We start from the raw sequence: 18,635 nt of genomic DNA on the forward strand, positions 1-18,635 counted from the left end.
CTATGGGGCTTATTTTCATTTTCTTTGTCGATGGATAGAAAAAAGTGAAGAGTTTACAGCGATGATGGAATTCAAGTTGACTTTTGTGCAGGGAGAGCTAAAACATTTTTCCACGTGTCAGTCCGGGGGCAAATAACATTGGGCTGGGAGGGGGGGGAGATAAAATTCTGAGAATCGTAAACAATGGGGCACGAACGGTCGAAACGTAAATAAGCGCGCTCATGATTTCCCGCGCGTTTTTTCTCCCGCTTCATTTTTATGGGCTTTACTGCCGGAGTCAGTGGAAACGGACGGGGAGAGGAGAGCTGTTTTGGCTCGGGATGCATCGAAGTTTCGTTGCGTCGACTAATCGCCAGCAATTCGGATTTTGTGGACAGCGAACTTACCACACGGTGGCTCTGAGCGGAGGCGGAAACGGGTTTTTTCTTCGTCGTTAAAGTTTTTCAGCGTATCCGGCACAACAAACGTTTCTTTAATTTTTCATTGGTTCGCTTTTTACTAAGCTAAAACTCACTGAACGACACCGAGAAAAGACGCGATACTCGCGCACTCGAGCTTGTAACGCACGTGAGGAATATTTAGTTATGTTTTTTTTCGCGAAAACGCACGCCGCCGAACGAAGATCATTCACGCAAGCATCGGGCTCGCCGTCGGCGACTCGACTGACGGAGTGACGGCTATAACGGACCGTTTGCTCCTGGCTGCTCGATCGTCGCGCGACGCGACGACGAGAACTATCATCCCTTCTCCCCCCCCCCCCCCCCCCACCCACCCGCTTCCCGTCGTCCTGCCGTTTTTGCGGCCTGTCAACGTGTCCCAAAAAAACAGGTGAGAAAAATTTATTTCGCTAAATTTTACTGTATTTACTTTTTTACCCGTTTGAAATATATCGAGGAGGCGTTTACGAGGGTAAATTCAAGTTTTCGTGCCTGAGTTACGTCCGCTCTCATGTGGAAATCGTGCTTTCATAAATAATGCTCAGAAAGCAGCACACACAACAACAATAAAACCTTTCATTGTTATAAAAGATTCAATTTCAAGTAATCCTTGTCCGAAACGTTTTTCTCTGTTGTGTAGATTTTTCTATCCATCACGAATGAATTAATTCTGATTACGATTTTCGAAAATCTTCGTACAGGGCTTTTTTTCGTGATGAATATTCAAGATCTAAAAGCTTTTAATACGGCGACAGTGCGTCGACAAAGATGGTTTATCTTTATACATGCATGCAGTGTGATGGGACGAAATAGCAATTGCTCATAAAAAATGGTAATTTGACTCGGATTCCGAGACGATGCGGAAGAATCGGTTCCGTTATGGGCTACAAATCGGTTGTCGCAAATCGTTTGGGACTGCTCGACGGCGATAACAAAATAGCAGTTCGAATAAGTGCATCATATGCACAAATTGCAATGGTTGAAAATGTAACGTACCGGCGTACCAGTGCGCCACCTACACTTCCGACAGTGTGAAAGACTTTCTATTGTTTTTGCAAAGAATCTTTATCCGAGGATTTTCTGTAAAAGTCATAATAATTAACGTGCACTAGACAGAACTTAACTCAGCCAACGCACAATTCACCGTTGTCGTTTTTTTGTCTCCAACCTTGGCAATATGAGCAAACTCGAGGGGTTGAGGAGTGAGCAGCAGACGGGAAATTCTCCCAATCGAACACCAGGTGGCAGCATTTTCTAGCTACAACAGTCGCGCTCGATCGGTTATTTTTATACTTCTGAAATAGTAAACATGCTTTTTTTTGAAAGCGTGAACAAAAAGGTTCGGTTCGAATCGCTTATTGAGCTGGTTAAACTATGATTAAACTTTTGTCTCTTTTTTTCTTGAACTTATTCTACTCGAATTATTGAAAATACTAAATTTACCATGAAATTTTTAGGTCTATTTTTTAGATCGCGAAATTCATCATTAACTGTTGATCACGTTGAATTTGATTGTTATAGAGTTTTATAAAAACGCTGCATGCGTTTAAAAATTTCGAAAGCCCCTCTTTTTACAATCACTCAAAAATTTGAGTGCAAGTCTTTCCTCATTGGCTGCATGTGCGGCTTGTGCGCATTAGATGTGCGTAGATCCCTGGTATTTACGATGTTTATGATGACCAATGATGACAGACCGTGTATTCATCCTCTGATTGTTTTTAACCTCAAAAAATGGCAACAGCGATTGCTTTGCTACGCAATTTTCTTTATTTTTATCCTCATATCGTTTAATTCAATCGATAAAAGGATCTCAAAGCAACAATCACGGCAGTTTAATAATGGCGAGATATTCGAGCGACTCTGATTCCGATCGAAGCAGCAGACATCGAAAAAAGTATTACGGAAGATCAAGGTACTTTGTTTAAAATTATTTTTTTTTTTCACATACACGTATGAAATGTTGAGCGAATGGGAAATTAGAAAAATCTGTTGTCATTGGGAACATTTGCAGATCAAGCGATTCCGATTCAAGTGACAGTTATCACAAAAAACGATCGTCAAAGAATAGTTCTAGCAGATCAAAGAGCAGACGAGACCGAACGAGCAGGTCAAAAAGTCGAGAACGTTCAGATCGATCCTCAAAGTCCTCTAATTACAAATCATCGCGAACAAATTCCAAAGATAGTGAAAAGGGACGACGATATCGAACCAAAAAATCGAAATCGTCTTCTCCTGATGTAAGCAGAAGAAAAGCTGGCAGCTCACCCTCGGCGGATAAATCATCTAGTAGATCCAGCAGCGTTCAATCAAGTGGGGTCAAACCGACTGTTCAGAAGTGTATGCTATTCATGTCCAAAGAAATCATTGTTTACTAATCAATCATTTATCTCATATTCCATTTCAATAATTAAATTTATTTACTTCCCAGTTGACTTTACCGTCGATCCTAAAATCAAAGAGACTATTTTGGAAGAAATAAACTCGGAAAGTTTTACTCCCAAAACTTTTACCTCATCGGCTTCCACCAAAGAGAGCAAATTCAGAAATGTTGTCATTGACGTCTCCGCCGAAACGATTCAGACACCGCCTGTGAAAAATTCTAGCAACATCACTGAAAGCATATTCCACACTTCGGTAAAGAATTGTCCAGAAACCTATGAACTCAATACTTTTAAGCACTCTATTGAAAGTAGAAACTTTTTTCTCAAATTTATTAGTAATTTCGATGCAATTCTTGCTCCAAAAGTTCAATTCTGTCAGAGGCAAAACACAGCTAGATTTTCTCAAAGTTTCTGAGCTCACTCTAAATCTTTGCAATGCACAAATATCTAAAAAAATTCAGCCGCCTTTGAATTTGCCTGAGCAATGACTTTCGGTACGACTTTTATCAAAAAATTATCAAAGTGTTGGAACAAACATATTTTCCAATTCATCCCGACTGCTGATCGGCCATTAATTCTCTGACCACTTTGATTTTCAGATAATGATTGACCAGGAGGCTCGCTTTGACAAGTGGGTTAAGAAACTTTACACCCTGAGGCAGAAGGCTATATCCGAAGTGAATCACACGAACCTCTTCTGAAACAGAAGGAATTTCACGACCCTCTCTTCTTATTTCCCCGAGTATCAAATCATTATCGTCGTCAAAAAATGCGTTTTCCTTAATTCTTTTCCCATCTCTGTACCCTTTACAAAACTCTGAAGTTGAGAAAATTTGTCCTCATCGCAGTCAGGAATTTCACTTTCGAGCAACGCGAATGCCTCAAGAACCGATATTGCACGAACGATCTTGAATAAATGATTTTTCAAGAAAAACAGAGTCATCGTTTCGTACTATATATTTTCCGTACCTTCTTACATTGTCAGATTATCATTCTCTATCTATACATAGATATTTCTGTATTATTATTATTATTATTATACCTTTAGTATACATATACGTGTATATGTTATTATTACGATTACGGCTTTGGTTGAAGAAACAAATAAAATAGGATAAAATGGTGTCCAGTAAAATAGAGAAACGAAATTGAAGTTCTTTCCAATGAATTTCATACGACTTTCAAAAGGTGATTGATTGACACGACATAATCTATTGACTACTTTCATCTCATTAACTTATAATGCGATCACGTCGTGGTTGTAAAAAGTATCGATCTATCAACGAGTCGCGATGAATTCGATTGATTTTCTATTTATCTCATTGCAAAGTGGACAAAAAATCGTAAAAAAGAGCAACGTTTGGTGAAAAACCTAAAGAGAATGAGGACAAAATTGAAAAAATCAAGGATTATCACCAAGTTTATTTTCCAGGAGCTTCCAAGGAAGAGTGAAATTTAAGGTCTCAAAGGATTTCCAGGAGTGCTAGACACCACAATAAAACATCGTTTCGACTCGTTTCCGTCATGGCTTCGCTCTCGTTCATTTCTTCCAATCCTTTGCCGCATCAGCGAAAGGATTCGTTTCATTTTTCGTTCGCAGAGTGTCATAAGCGAGTCTACGCAACGGGGGAGCGATAGCACGGTTTTGAGGAATTTCCATACGATATTTATCTTCAACGAGGATGCGATATTTGAAAAAAACCGTCAGCGCAAGCCCCGTGTCGGAAAGATACGCGATCGTCGCGCGTCACGCCGTCGTCTTATCTCTACGATACACGTGCACGTCGTAAACCGATATGATATTATTATCGAGGGATTTTTAAAACAGATATTAATCGCTGTCGCTCGAGTGACAAAAGAAATGAAAAAAATGAGTCGCAGTTCCTCTTTTCCTTCCGCGATATGTTCATCAGGATCGACATTTTTTGAGTGAATTCGATATACGAATTATCGAATGTCACTACATTGACGTTAAGGGGGCTCGTCACGCTCGTCGCGCTCTATCGCATGAATCCTCCTATTCCTATATCCTGCTGCTGCTGCTGCTGCTGCTGCGGCCGCTCCTCGGGTTGTCGAAAACGGTGTTAACTAAGCGTACACCTTGAAGAAGATAAATGAGTCGAGGAGTATCCTGTGTCCAGGCAAAATAATCGAGCTGCCTCTCTCTCAGTCCACTCGATCATCTTTGCGACAATAATAAACAGGGAAAGGAGGGAGTAGAGTATTCCCACTTCTCTGGGATATGTCACGTGCTTGAACGCTCTTTACTTTTTGGTATGACCAAGCACTTGGTCCAAATTTACTATCTCCCATTCGTCAATACTGTTCCCTGAAAATCGACCGTAATAAGCGTTGGAAGCGCTCCGCTTGATGATGCCACCTGTTCCACAGAAATAAAAACGATCGAAATTAGTTCGAGCGAAACAGAAAAGCAAACCTCCTGCAAATCATTTATTTCGTATTCCTCCTCAAAATATTCGCTGAATGCAAATTTGTCAAAATTCTTTTCTTTTATTATCGAAAACGAATGGGTTCGTTTTGAAATTGACCATTTTATCGATTGCCCCGAACTTTTCTTGCTCAAGATGAATCTGGAGTCGATTCTGACCCTGCCGTAGGCTTTACATTCGGGAAAATTGATTTATACGAGTCTGAAGCAGTTTGTTGGACTTTTATCCGCCAAACGAGTCGCTCGAGCCACGCGGCATACTCACCAGTGTACGTGACCTTTTCGAGCAAATACGTTGGCATGTGCTTACACTCTTTACGGATGTAAGCACCAACGCTCGTCAGGTTGCTCAGCGGAGGCAGCACCGCCCTCATCGTTTCCCTCACGACCTTCGTGTTGACCTCGTAGTAAAAGTCGCTCATTTTGTTCAAGGGATTTAACAAGCTCCACGGTGGCAATACGCGTTTGCGGTTCAGGGGCATCACGAAGCAACAGTTCCCATCGGTGTCGATGATTCCGGTGAGATTCTGAAAAAGTACGGTGAACGGTTAGTTTAGAGAATTTCGAAAGGCTGACGATACGGAGGGCGAATATTCTGTGGCGTGTACCGCCAAAACCGTCGGAGATAGAGCAACGTTGCGTGGGACCGATTTTACAGGGCGTCGAATTCCCTACAAAATACTTTTCTTGTGTTTAACGAAATTTTCGCCACATTTTCGGATTTCGGTCCTCAAAAAAAAAATGTTCAAAGCGTTTGTTCTACGAGGTAAGAAAAATAGAGAAAAATAGAGAAAAACGCTGACTGACGTTGTTAAAATCGTGGATAATCCGACCCTGTCGACCGCCCCGGGAGTCGGGAACGTCAAATTCTTCGTAATGTTTTTCGAGATCGATTTCGAAGCGTTCCTTAAAATAGTTGGCGGCCTCGAGTGAGTGCGCGAGTTCCCCGGCGAGGAGGCCATCCCGATCGATTGGCGACCTGTTGCTGCCGGCGCCGGTGCTACCCTCGTACGGAATGCTGTACCAACCCGTCCGGAATCTGTGCATCTGATCCCGCGCGTAGTACCTGTATATGTAGAGCCCACCGGTAACGCCAATTCCCATACCGACCATCGCCGTGAACAGCAGCCAATAGAGGGTCCATGAATTCGGTCGAAGATTTGCGCGTCTCAGTATCAGCACTTGATCCTTGATCGTCAAATACGGACCAGCGGTTCCTGCTCCTCGGGGAGGGCGCTGAGCCTCCGGATCGTCGCACGCTCCTCCGCAGCTCTTGCGTTGGTCCTGTACAAAAATTCCCGCTGCGTTACCATTTTTTTCTATCGCACTTCCTCCTCTCGCAATCGCAGAAATTTTCATTCGATATTATCTGTGCTAGTTTAATCTCCCTCCTCCTCCTCCTCGGCCCCCTCCCAGCGCCGCTTTATATCCCGGGCAAACTCATCGAAAATTGCATATGCACACGCCTGCCTGAGCGTCAACATTTTTTCGTTGGAATACAAAAGCACTCCCACTGTCGTATGCCCAACGTTTACTATGGTCTCGATACACACGCTTACGAAGTGTACACACAACACAGATGTTCGTAGTAAACAAATAAAAAAACGCAGCTGTTAACGCCAATTGTCTGGGGTATTGCGATTAAAAAATCTTTCCCGGAAAACGGTTATTGGTAGTTTGGGAAACTCGCAATCAGTTATTATGATGATATCTTTAGGAGCAAAAATCACAACATTTTTTTCCAGATTTTTTTTGCTAAGGTTTTCAGGATTAATTTCGATGAGTAAAGATGATTTTTGTACCGAGGTGATTACCACTAGAGCAAGTAATATTTCCGAGGGCGAAGATGTCGATTGGTACAATAAACTTACCTCGGGAATATCATCGACCACTAATGGCTGCTCCATTTTATCGGAGGGCTTCTTTTCGCCGATTGCTTTCGTGATGATAGTCATCGCGCAGCTCTGTTATGTCGCGTTCTTGTTTTTTTCCGAAACGGTGAAAATTTCAGTATTTCAACACTGCAGAAAAGAGAACACAACGACGAATCAGCTGCACTGATCGCTCAACTCTTCAAACGTATTATCGATGCGCTTGAATTTGTTTAAGCGCGATAAAAACACTTGCGAAGCCCGAACTGTTTTTGCGAGCTGCAGGCTACCCAAACACCGCGCGAACCTCTAAACACGATTGATCGGTGTCGACTGGCCCGCGCCCGCTTCCCCGCGCCTCTCGCCGCCACTCCCTCTCGACCCCTACCACTGCACCATGCTCCTTTTTCCTTTCTCTTCGTGCTGCTATTGCTTCCTGTGTAGCGGCAGGGCCCCAATACGACTTTAGCCAAATGCCCAGTGTCCCAACGGCCCGCTTTATAGAGATTCCATTCGCTATCGCACATGCAATGGCGGATAATATTTATGTGTTGGTGGGCAGTTGGGACACTCGCCGTTTGGCTAGAATTGGGACCGGAACCCTGCGTGCATAAAAATTCGGCATTTTTCCAAACTCACAGTTTCAAAATTTCTATTGCTGATATTAGCCCTTTGTTAATTGTTTGTAGGCCATTATTGAAAAAATTTTAATGTTTGGTGCAATTTGCCAACCAAATTATGAGTATTAGAAGGCCAACTTTCTTGGAAAAACTTGTAAAAATATCGATGGAAAAGTCTTCACCTAATTTTCTTCACATTGGTCTTCGTTATTAACGCTGACGCAACCACGAAAAAATTTTATGTTTCGTAATGAAAAAATTGCATGGGTCACTCTTACACAGGATTCCGCGCATCGATTGGCCAATAAACGTAAAGCAGTGCTAATTATTTATTGTTGACGGTTTTGCTCACCTGACGTGGCCTACTATGATCATTTTTAAACGAGAAGCTTATTTTGAGCTAATTTCGATTTATTATACAGAAATTCCCAAAAGCAGAGAACCCGCAACGAGTGTCGTTCATCGAAAGTCGAATAATGATGGTCGATATGTTTGAATTGACCGCGCTTTCGTGTCGCTGGTGCTGCTCTCTAACAGCAGATTTACTAACTTCCGAGCGCGTAGCAGCTGTCCCCGGAGCTCCAATGTCTCTAATGTTTTCATTTTATAAATATATGACTAAAAAGATATTGAAATCTCCGTAAATTAGACACGACTTCTCTTCATTTTTAATAATAAAGCACCCGATGGGAAAAGCTTTTTGGAGACAGTACGTGGATACATTCAATAACTTTCTTGATTCGCTGCATCATGTCTCGTAGCTCGCCGCGTCGTCGCAGTCAAGTCGTTGCTGCGATCGGCGGTTTTTGTCCGTTCTACACAGCTCGACCACTTACAGCCGCGATTTGCGATATCGCGCAAATTGTCCGATAAGGGGGCTCCGTTTTATACGGCGCGTGAGCGAGTCTATTATTTTTATGAAGGAATAAAAAATAGATATAGCCTGGTCATATAACGATTGAATCCTTTCTTTTCCCCAATGGTCACCTCCTTTTTCATGAATATTTTGGTTAATCCTTCAACAGAACGTCGCAATAAGTTGTGCAAAGCGCACTAGATTTTGGGATGCATGGCATGGATTTCGAACAAGCGAGCGTATGATTTCCCAATTACCGTATATACAGCATCACAAAAGCTCTCATGTATGATATATCTTTTAAATACGTCGCGAGCGATTTCCGGAGTGGCGGCGTAGTGACGGAAGAGGGAGGGGATTTTTTTATGACCTTTTCCGCGCGAGGAAGGAGGAGCGAGAGTAACGAGCGATTTCTCTCGTTTTTTTGTTTGGGTTTGCTCGTTGGTCATTTGGGAGAGCGGCAGCAGGCTGGAAAACCCGTGTCGAGCGGGGAGTGGGGTTGGCCGTGGGTATTGTGCTAAGCTAAGGTGCCTGGTTACTGGTGGCTGCTGGTGACGACGTCAAACGCGCACGATGCGTTTCGGGACGCTCACGCGAATGTTTCGATGACGGCATTCTTTCAACAATCTCTATGGTATGGTGACTCGTCGTCGTAGCCGTAGTGCGTCGTCGGCCCGAAATCCGAATCAGTCAGTTCCGTCCCGTCCGTCAAGTCGACCACGGAGTGGTACTCGTTGGTCACGGCCGTTGTTTCGTAGGGTCGTGAATAAAGGAGAATAAAAAAAGGCGAAACGACGAGGCGGAGGAGAAAGAGGAAAGAGGACGACGAAGGTGTCGTCGCTGGTTGGATTATCATGGCGTCCGCCAAGAGAAAGCAAGACGAGAAACATCTCAAGATATTGCGCGAATTAGTCTCGCAAACATCGAACAAGGAATGTTTCGATTGCCGGCAGCGAGGTCCAACCTACGTCAACATGACGATCGGCTCGTTCGTCTGTACCTCTTGTTCCGGAATGCTGTGAGTAAAAAAAGCAAATAAAAATAATAGACACACTCGCTCTGACAGATTGAATAGAAATATAAATTTGCTCTCCCCTCTCGTGTGTGTCACACACTCTTCTCGTGTTTGACCGTCTTGACCGTGTTTCGTCACCATCACCTCCTACCAGAGCTTAGCCTTTGAAGCTTCACGATCTTTCGTTCTCATTTTCATTCACTTGCACAAATCTCTCGAAATCGCATCCTGCGTTTCACTCGTTTTTTTTATTCCCTCTCTATTCTACTCTCGCTCTCTTCTCTTTGTCATCCTTCCGTATCGTGCGTACACGGCTTATCGAATTTCTTATCGAAACTTATGGAACGATATAGACTCGTGTCCGACAAACACGCGTATTATTTCTGTGGTCCAACTGTACCGCTGTACCTTCTTCGTGATTCTCAAATATCTACAAATAACTTGTGGAAATTTCCCAATAAATTTTCCTTAATCAATGCACTCTGAACCCACTTGCACTCCTTGAGAATATCCAAAAATTCAAAATATTATTAATGTTCAACAAATACTGCAAATGGAGCAGATAGTTTGCGGTGCAAATGAAGAATTTATGAAACGTCAAGTCAGTACGTCCATTGTTTAGTTAATCAAGAGCCTACTAAGCATTTTTCATGACACGGTAAAATTTTTATTCAACAAAAATTGAAAATTGATTACTTGCCTCAAACGAATAAGCGTAATCTTTTTTTTTTTTTTCAGAAAGTGTCAAACGGTGTAAAAAAAATAGTAATTTGTTTCTCAGCTATCTTTCTCTCACTTAAGCATTCTGATAACAAATGATTTTTTTTTTTGAGATTTTTGCAAAGATGAAAAAGCTAGAATTACAATGATTGAAGCGAGTAAAAATTTGTCATTCTTTTAAGGAGCAGTGAATTTTTTGTTTGTACATTTTTGAATCCCTGGTCTCTTTTAAAAAATTGAAGGAAATTTGATATGAAAAATAATTTGTTTTGTTACGCCAGGAGAGGATTGACTCCACCGCACAGAGTGAAGTCAATATCAATGGCAACGTTTACGCAGGAAGAGATAGATCTGATAAAGGAGCGTGGAAACGAGTACTGCAAGAAAATATGGTTGGCCCTGACAGATTCGAGTCTGCCTCAGAATCTAGACCCGAAGGATGAACAGAAGATGAAAGATCTGATGAGCGCCAAGTACGAGCATAAAAGATGGTACCTGGATCCGTCGCTGGCTAATCAAAATGTAAATCAAAAGAATCAAACAGCGAGTGCTCTCTCCTCTGCTGGGCGATCGTCACAAGCGAGTATTCCGAGAGTACCACAGGCAGGAACTATGGCTACTCTCGCACCGATCAATAGAAATAACAAAAATTCATCGGAGACTATTGAGGCTGCTTTTACCCCTGATTTTGGTGCAAATTTCACCAAAATTGGAGATCCTTTCCAGTCTGCGACGACGAGCCCGCGTTTTACACACACGGTTTTACCGCAGCCGTCCTTTGCTAATTTCGACAACAATCCTGCCTTCAATTCTTCCAACCGTGAGTCCATTAGCAAGCAAATAAATATTTCAACGAACCCAATGTTCCAAGTTAATAGAAAAGTTTCATTTGTTTTTCACAGATGTCGATTTATCAACGTCAAAAACCACGACGACGAACTCTTCCTCATCATCCTCATCGTCATTGTTCAATCAATCTTTTGGATCATACAATTCGTCGAATTGTAAAAACGGCACGAATGCTCCACAGTCGGAGGACAGATACGCGGCTCTGAAGGATCTTGACTCACTGATGAAGCAGACTCATTTGAAAGAAGACACGACGGCAACAGCGACCACGACAACGACGACTGCGAACAAAAGCATACCGAGCGCTACCGCTACGCCTTTTTCTCCGTGGACGACTAACAACGGGAACCTCAACGGTGATTACGAATCTTGTACGCGAAAATCTCGAGATTGTTAAATCGAAAAGTCGTAACTCTATAAGCGTTTCCTTCTCTCCAACAGCATCAAATTCGATCTGGACCAGTAACAATCAAACGCCTCACGTAATCGCGAATCCCTTTGCAACTGGTGACATTTGGCTACCCTCGCCAAATTTAATAAACAACAATAATATAATAGCGCAATCGTCGGAGAGCGGGGGCGGGCAAATGTGCAACAATTCGATAAATCCGTTCAGAACGGGCCAATTGTCGTCGAACAACGGTGGAGCCGTTGGTGAGTATCCGCTCGTTCTTTCCTATCGTTCTGTTGAGAATTTTGAAAAACCGATTCTCTCATAACCTCGTAGAATCTCAATGGGTAGTGGGAATTGGATCGCCCGGTGCCGCGGATGTAATTCCATCTAGTCAACTGTCGAATCCGCTCTCTGGAAAAGTCTGGCAGCCGACCGTTTCGCCTTACCACGCAAATCCTTTCATGGTGAGCACCAGATTTCGTCCCCCTTGATATACCTCCGTCGAAACCATGAACGACCAAGCTTACACCTTTTTTCTCATTCGATCCTCTCGCCAGGTGGGGACCGGAGTTGCCAATATGGCCAGAAATTCCAACAATCCATTCTTATGATCGAGCGAGCCGAGTCGGATCGAAGCCGCCAACTTACCAACGAACAAACGAACAAAATGCAACGCTAAAATACGTATACGTAGTTTAGTTAAAACTCAATGATTTTACATGACCTCTATTGGCAATCAGTGCCTCTAACTTTTACCTCCCTCTCTTGCGAGCACGCTTACCCTCTCCCGGCCCTCCTTTACTCCCCTTTTATTCGCATAACTGACGTAATACTTTTATTTATGAATCATATATAATATACACGTTGAAATAAAGATAAATATTTGTTACTACTAATCGTACTAATTTCACCTCGTATACGTTGCCCCATTTCCATTACCCAGCCCCGACAGACGAACACAGATCTAATGTATCGACGAATAAAACATTTTCGGTTCTCATAACATCCATGAGGCGTAAATGGTATTGAAGTTTTCACCGTTTAATAGTCGTCAAAATTTTTTTTTTAAGGTTTTGCACTCCAGTTCAAATATCGGGTCTTTCCTAATGGAACAACTTTTAATTTATTTTGAACAGTTTTTTTATTTATCTAAATTGGAAAATTTTGTTTGAAAAATCGCTTGAACCGTGATCGCCGTTTTCGTAAAACTTGATGACGAAATAAAATCTTTGCCTTTCTCCGAGTTCTTCAAAAATTAATCTTTGTTGGAATTCAATAACGAGGACTGGACTGGGTCACACTTTGGAAACAGAAACGCAATTCCTAGAGTATAAAAATCTTGGAAGCAAACTCTCATTTTTAATAGTTGTTTCGAGTCACTGCCACAAGATAACGGTCCTTACTACGAAATTCGTCCAAATTGGGCGTCTAATTTCGGAGATATGACAACCGCAGTTTCCGGAGATTGGAATTTTCGGATAATAAAAATCAGTGACGCACTTACAAGCTACGATTCTTGGAATTTCCATTCGTTTGAATAATGTTGATGGTAACTGGTGACATATAAATTAACCAATGATTGTGCGGTCATGAATTTTTAGAGTCGCCTGACGTTTAGTTTCGAGGCTTCAAAAGTAAGTTGCCTAACACGGTAACCAAAGAGATCGCATGAACTTGGAATTGTACAGATAACAGAAAAGTGAATTTCACAACAAGTAAACGATGCAAACTTCAAAAATGAGGCCCCGTTTTCAAAATAAAAAATATGTTGCGACTTTACACACTTAAATACGGTTTATTTACTTAAAAATCGTTCTAATAAATACAAAATCACAAATGAACACTCATAGTCTTTGTTGTTTTTCAACTTATTACCGTTTGGGATCCACGTGACCCGTCGTAAGGGTTGTTTGTTATTTTAGTTGTTGCTTTTCTTTCATTCTGCCGGTACTTGCGTTAATAATAATCATCATTATTCGATTGTTATATAATTGCAGGCTAAAATATGTGTTGTCTATATATATGTGTATATATATATAGTATAAAATTGTAATAACATGATCAGTCGTGTCACCGTAGTACAATTACATCGATATAAAAAAAAGAGATAAGCCCTCGTGTGTCAATTAGAATGGCTGTCACGTAGCTGCCGTTATTACTTTTTTTTTTTTTTTTCATTTTTTTTATTTTCTCCTCCCTTATTTTTCCACCTCTAATTCGAAGTCCTATGCTGCTGCTGCTGCTGCTGTTTGTTCAAGGCGTATCTCGCTCCCTTTCGCGCAATATTTCACACGTCATACCGCCCGCGATTCGGTATAGAACGAATCCGGGGACACGGAAGCTCTCGAGCGGGTTAATCGCGAAGTAACTCGCGGAGTAATAAATTAAATAGCGGTAAAAATGGGGAAATAATTGAAAGAGTATAATAATATACGAGTTTCACGAATCCGTGTGTTAATTGTTATGTATAAAGGTACGAGAGATGATATTGTGATATTACTAGGCAATCGGCGGTGTATCGCCGGATGGGAAAAGAGTTGAGGGGGAGTGGGACGCAGCAAGGGGAGGACGTATCTAAAGCGCTCGAGAGAGGAGCTCCTTTTCTCGTCTTGTGAACCTCCCCGCGGTCACGAAATTGGCCGGCATCGAGATTTAGCAGCCGTTGCTGCTTTGGTTACCCTTGGGCAACGGACGCACCAAATAGAGCTTTTCGCCCTGTTTGTTGGTGTAAATGGGAGCACGTTGATAGTGATCGACCAGTTGATCGAGGGTGTGGAACTTCCTCTGACCGATGCAATACAATGCACCCTCGACGTGAACTCTAAAATGCTTGTTCCGTCCTGGTGCTTTCAACGAGACCGAGTAATCTCCCATCTGCGAAAAAGGAATCGTTCGTATGAAACATCGATGCGAGTAATGCTACGATCGTTTGTTTTCCTTATCGTGACGTGAAGAAAGAAACTTACGTTAGTCTCGCTGTCTCTAATGAGAAAATCTCCGTCATGGCCATGCTGATTCAAAAGGGTGTCGCACTGAGAGCGCGTGATGCTTCCGTAGTACCAGGGCTTACCGACGAGGTGAGGCCGATCGCCGGGATCGGGCCTTCGTTCCAGAGAATCTCCCGTCCCGATCTCGCTGCTCGTCATGCCACCCCCGACGACCCCGACTCCAAGTCCGATCCCACCGGCGCTTCCGCCTCCGCCGCGCTCCCGGTAGGGCTGGGTCAGGTATTCGCTCAACTCTTGGAGATAGTTACGGGGCACGAGGCCGATCTGACCCTGGCCATTTCGCGCCTTGTACCATTCCGGATCGGCGGGTGGACGGTCGAGTATCTCCAAACGATCGCCTTTTTCAAAGGACAATTCTTGATCGTTGTTCGAGGAGAAGGAATACAAAGCGACAACGATGTCGAGAACGTTCTCGGCCATGGCGTACGTGTGGAGAGTATCGTCGGCGTCGCCCTCCTCCTGTGTATAATTCGAAGGGAACCAACCAGCCTGCGTACCGCTCTGTCCTCGCCACCAGCCATCGTTGCTCTTTTCGAGTATGAGAATCCGCGTTCCCTTGACCAGAGACAATTCGTCGGCCTGTTGAGCCTGATAATTGTACTTGACGACCGCGGTTCCTATCGCCTCGCTCGGATCCGCCGGCAATCGCCTTGCCATTATCGGTGATTCGACCGCTCGCGAGGGTGAATTACCCGAGGGTAAGGTCTTCGAGCCAGAACCTTTTTTAACTTTTTTCTTAATGCTGTCGAAGAGCGAGGGCTTTTCCTTCTTGACGTAGTTACTCGGCACGTAGCCCGCCTGTCCTCGGGCGCTCTGCACCCTCCACCAGTGCTTCGAATCGTCCAGCAAGAGATAACGCTCGTTTTTACGAAGATCCAACTCTTGCGCCCCCTGCGCTCCGTAATCGTACTTGGCGACAACGTAACATACGTCGTCCTGGCTTGTCTTTCCTGTGAAACATGAACAACCGTTAAAACCATTTTTAAGAATCTCTCACCGCCCTCTTTTTTCTCACATTCCTCGTTTTACATCCCTTCAAAGTAATCACCTGTATTCGGCCACTCAGCCGAGATGTAATACGGAAATAAATAATATTTTTACATTCAAAGCAATAAGCGATATACCAAGAGTAAAAACGTACCATGCTTCATGGCTGCCATGTGCAAATACAGAGGTGTATATACGTCTGAGATTGGCGCGATTTTTTTCGTCGCCGCTCACGTTCTACTCGAGCGAATCTGCAAAACTGCTTGTGTCGTGTCGTCGGCGTGATCGTGATCGAAGCGGGCATTCATTCTTTAGCTTTTATCCACTTTTATCAATAATATTTTATTATTCCTTTGCTCTCGTTAGTCTCTCTCCTAATATCCACTTTAAGATCAAACTCTCTGCCTGTGTTTGTCTCCGCACTCTTATCAACGCTTTTGTTTTACTGAACCACAGCTGCTTTACCAACGCTCGCATCAGGATCCATGCTTCTGAAGGACCAGCCCGGAAAGTACATTACGAGCGCTTGTCAATGGTGCGCCAATCGTTTCTTTATTATTGCCCGGTGTAGTATTGCCCCGAATGAAATTCTTCTAAACAGAGGACAAACAAACTAGTGGCTCTTGTTTCCAAGGAGAGAAAGACGAGCTCCAAGACCAGTCGACACAACAATTTATCAGAGCCAAGGAAAATAGTCTATTTCTGAGACGCTCTCCTCTGCTTTCTTATATTTTTGTACTTAAGCTTAACACTGTTCATGCAACTAAACTACTGTGACAAAATGTTTCTGCGTCTTTTCAAAGATACAGCTGCGCACAAGCTACTGTCAAACTATTTCTACCGATGGAGGATGAACACATGGCCAAATATGAGAAAAACTCGCTCGCTGTAAACCTGTTAATGACTAAAAACTTACAAACTCTACAGAACTACATTGGACTATTTCTGTCGTTAGAATTCTACGATGCTCCGTTATCAAAAAAATGATTAAATTAGCAAATTTCACCGATTAGTTTCACCAGTTTTGCCATTCGAGGAACTGCTTGACTGAAATTTTCAATTTTTGAGATAAAATTTTAAAGTTAATGATCACTCGAAATTTAATGGTACGAGTACTTGTATCTGTCATGAGTTTCCCACGATACAATAATAAAGGCACTTTGTCGAAATCGCATAAAAAATCCATTCAAATTGGGAGAAGTATTTTGAAAATTGTATTCTTCCAGCTTTAACGGTTGTGCTGTGCATGAGAAAATTGCTGTTTGATCATCATAGTTAAGTTTGACTCATGATGAGAGTGAGTAAATCTAACTGGAAAATGACAGAACATCGTAAAATTAATGAATTCAAAGAGAAAAGGGTAAATTTTAATCATCGAGAAATAAGCGAGGGAGAATCAAATTGGTTGTACGATTTTTCTTTCATGTGTGTGTGCGCGCGTGTGAGTACAGCACGTCTTGGCATATAGGACTCAAAACTCGCCTGTCAGCGTTCGTAACGTGACATACGAGTCAGGCGTATACTTCTCTATGATTTTATTATTCCCCTGAGTTACGAATTTGCTCTAGGGGACCTGGAGAATTCGATGCGCACATATAGATCACAACGACGACGAGCGTCGAGCCCGATGTGCCAAAATAAACTACAGTGTACGCGTCACAATTTTGATGTATGAATAATAAATATACTTGAAATTCTGACAAAAATGATAAAACGTGCACAACTGATCTACACAAGGCGTTAGCGGGCAAGTAGAAACATATCGTTAGGCGCAAAGGTCGAAGGGTTTCCCCGTTGATTCTTTGCAATCCGACGATGATAATCGAGCGACCGTCGCATTTTACGGGAAATAAAAACAAAAGGATAAATGTGTTATGGAAATAGAAAAAAAAAACGATATAACAATGTTTGATTCTTACCGATCTTTAAGCTCGACATAATCCCACATGTATGAAATGTCTTTTGGGCGACGAGTACGATATATGTATTAGGTGGTAAGGAAGGACGACGAGGACGAGGACGAGGACGAGGCGAACGACAGCAAACGGCGACACGGCTTGTTTTCCCCCACTACGCGCCAAATGCACGACATTCATGAAGCGAAAAGCCAACGATGGAATAGGACAGACGCGAGCCGTGAGCAAAAAGAAAAAAGGAGGGGATCGTCGTCACCGCGAGTCGTCTCACTCGTTTCGTTATGGCGAGCCGCCGGGTTTAGGGAAAACGGGAAAACGATTGGGAAAAAGGAAGGGGGAGACGGAGGATGGTGATCGAGATGATGAAAGTACGGGAAAAGGAACGATCGTACGATTTTAATTAATCCCACCAACTTGTAGAAAATTCTTCTTAAATTCACTCAATTACATCAAGAGTTTCGAACCGCAATGCCCCCGCGAGAGGGTTGAACAATTTTATTTATCTCGCGAAACAAGAAGGTGCGCGCGGCCGAATAGTCAACTAAATATGTGTCGGTATCGCGTATCTATCGCACTCTGCAGCTTAATGTCCATCACACAGCACACTCTCCTCTTCTTATTTATTGTTATTCTTGTTTCTCGATCGGAGAGCTACTCAGAGTAATCACCAATGGAAACGATGATGTATCATCGTCCACGGACGTCGTACCACGCGTACAGTGGCGTACAGCGCGTACACACTGGGACACAGACAGACCACAGTGTCGTAAACGTTGTAAACCACGGCAGTAGCTGCTGCTGCCGCGCCGTTTCTTCAGACTCGGTTACCCCCCTCCTTCCTGCTGCCACCCCGACCTCCTCCCTATCGCTCTCCCTACACAATCTACCGGAGACCCACCCTTGTGTCAAACTCAGAAGGGGCCAAATGTGAGAGGAGAGCGAGGAGAGGATGAGAGGAAGCAGCCAGCAATATTCACGCATTTCAGAGAGAGCCAGGGTAGGGATGGGAGTTGGCCGGACAAACAGGTACGGGTTTGGCGCTGCGAGCTACTGTTGACCGTACCACGACCGTACTTTTATGAATTGACACGATTTTCAATTCTAATGCGTTCGTTTGATTCTGTGCAGCCAA

The 18,635-nt window shown here is 43.1% G+C and overlaps 5 protein-coding genes across 11 annotated transcripts in view; 2 read left to right on the plus strand and 3 right to left on the minus strand.

Moving 5' to 3' along the window:
• The window catches only part of LOC122410767 (potassium voltage-gated channel subfamily KQT member 1-like), a 33,631-nt gene extending 32,951 nt beyond the window's left edge, over positions 1–680 (minus strand). For 2 of the 6 annotated variants that reach the window (XM_043419174.1, XM_043419176.1), the window contains exon 1: positions 387–678. The gene's annotated coding sequence lies outside the window, so the exon portion shown is untranslated. Of the gene's footprint in view, positions 1–386 lie in introns of all 6 variants that reach the window. The other 4 variants (XM_043419178.1, XM_043419179.1, XM_043419175.1 and 1 more) reach the window with 3 other exon arrangements.
• A 1,417-nt stretch (positions 681–2,097) lies between these two features.
• Positions 2,098–3,760, plus strand: LOC122410850 (serine/arginine-rich splicing factor 4-like). Its single transcript, XM_043419297.1, has 4 exons — positions 2,098–2,349; positions 2,449–2,774; positions 2,866–3,071; positions 3,418–3,760. Exons 1-4 carry the CDS (start codon positions 2,276–2,278, stop codon positions 3,517–3,519), a joined length of 708 nt encoding a protein of 235 aa, XP_043275232.1. The 5' UTR covers positions 2,098–2,275; the 3' UTR covers positions 3,520–3,760.
• On the minus strand, positions 3,761–7,481 carry LOC122410849 (integral membrane protein 2B). The gene is made up of 4 exons (XM_043419296.1): positions 7,139–7,481; positions 6,075–6,551; positions 5,533–5,794; positions 3,761–5,198 (listed from the first exon to the last, which is right to left on the minus strand). The coding sequence occupies exons 1-4, from the start codon at positions 7,220–7,222 to the stop codon at positions 5,083–5,085; spliced, it is 939 nt and encodes a 312-aa protein (XP_043275231.1). The 5' UTR covers positions 7,223–7,481; the 3' UTR covers positions 3,761–5,082.
• A 1,502-nt stretch (positions 7,482–8,983) lies between these two features.
• On the plus strand, positions 8,984–12,481 carry drongo (Arf GTPase activating protein drongo). Its single transcript, XM_043418662.1, has 6 exons — positions 8,984–9,632; positions 10,631–11,169; positions 11,252–11,554; positions 11,640–11,852; positions 11,926–12,056; positions 12,150–12,481. The coding sequence occupies exons 1-6, from the start codon at positions 9,469–9,471 to the stop codon at positions 12,201–12,203; spliced, it is 1,404 nt and encodes a 467-aa protein (XP_043274597.1). The 5' UTR covers positions 8,984–9,468; the 3' UTR covers positions 12,204–12,481.
• Positions 12,482–13,367: 886 nt separating this feature from the next.
• Positions 13,368–18,299, minus strand: dock (SH2/SH3 adaptor protein dock). Of its 2 annotated transcripts, none has more exons than XM_043418664.1 (4): positions 17,507–18,299; positions 15,742–16,177; positions 14,559–15,550; positions 13,368–14,466 (listed from the first exon to the last, which is right to left on the minus strand). In XM_043418664.1, exons 2-4 carry the CDS (start codon positions 15,758–15,760, stop codon positions 14,245–14,247), a joined length of 1,233 nt encoding a protein of 410 aa, XP_043274599.1. In that variant the 5' UTR covers positions 15,761–16,177; positions 17,507–18,299; the 3' UTR covers positions 13,368–14,244. The 2 variants fall into 2 exon arrangements, with proteins under 2 accessions (XP_043274599.1, XP_043274598.1); XM_043418663.1 differs by having other exon boundaries at positions 15,742–16,180.
• Positions 18,300–18,635: the final 336 nt, after the last annotated feature.

Source organism: Venturia canescens, chromosome 5 (assembly GCF_019457755.1).
Source record: "Venturia canescens isolate UGA chromosome 5, ASM1945775v1, whole genome shotgun sequence".
NCBI classification, from domain to species: Eukaryota; Metazoa; Arthropoda; class Insecta; order Hymenoptera; family Ichneumonidae; genus Venturia; species Venturia canescens.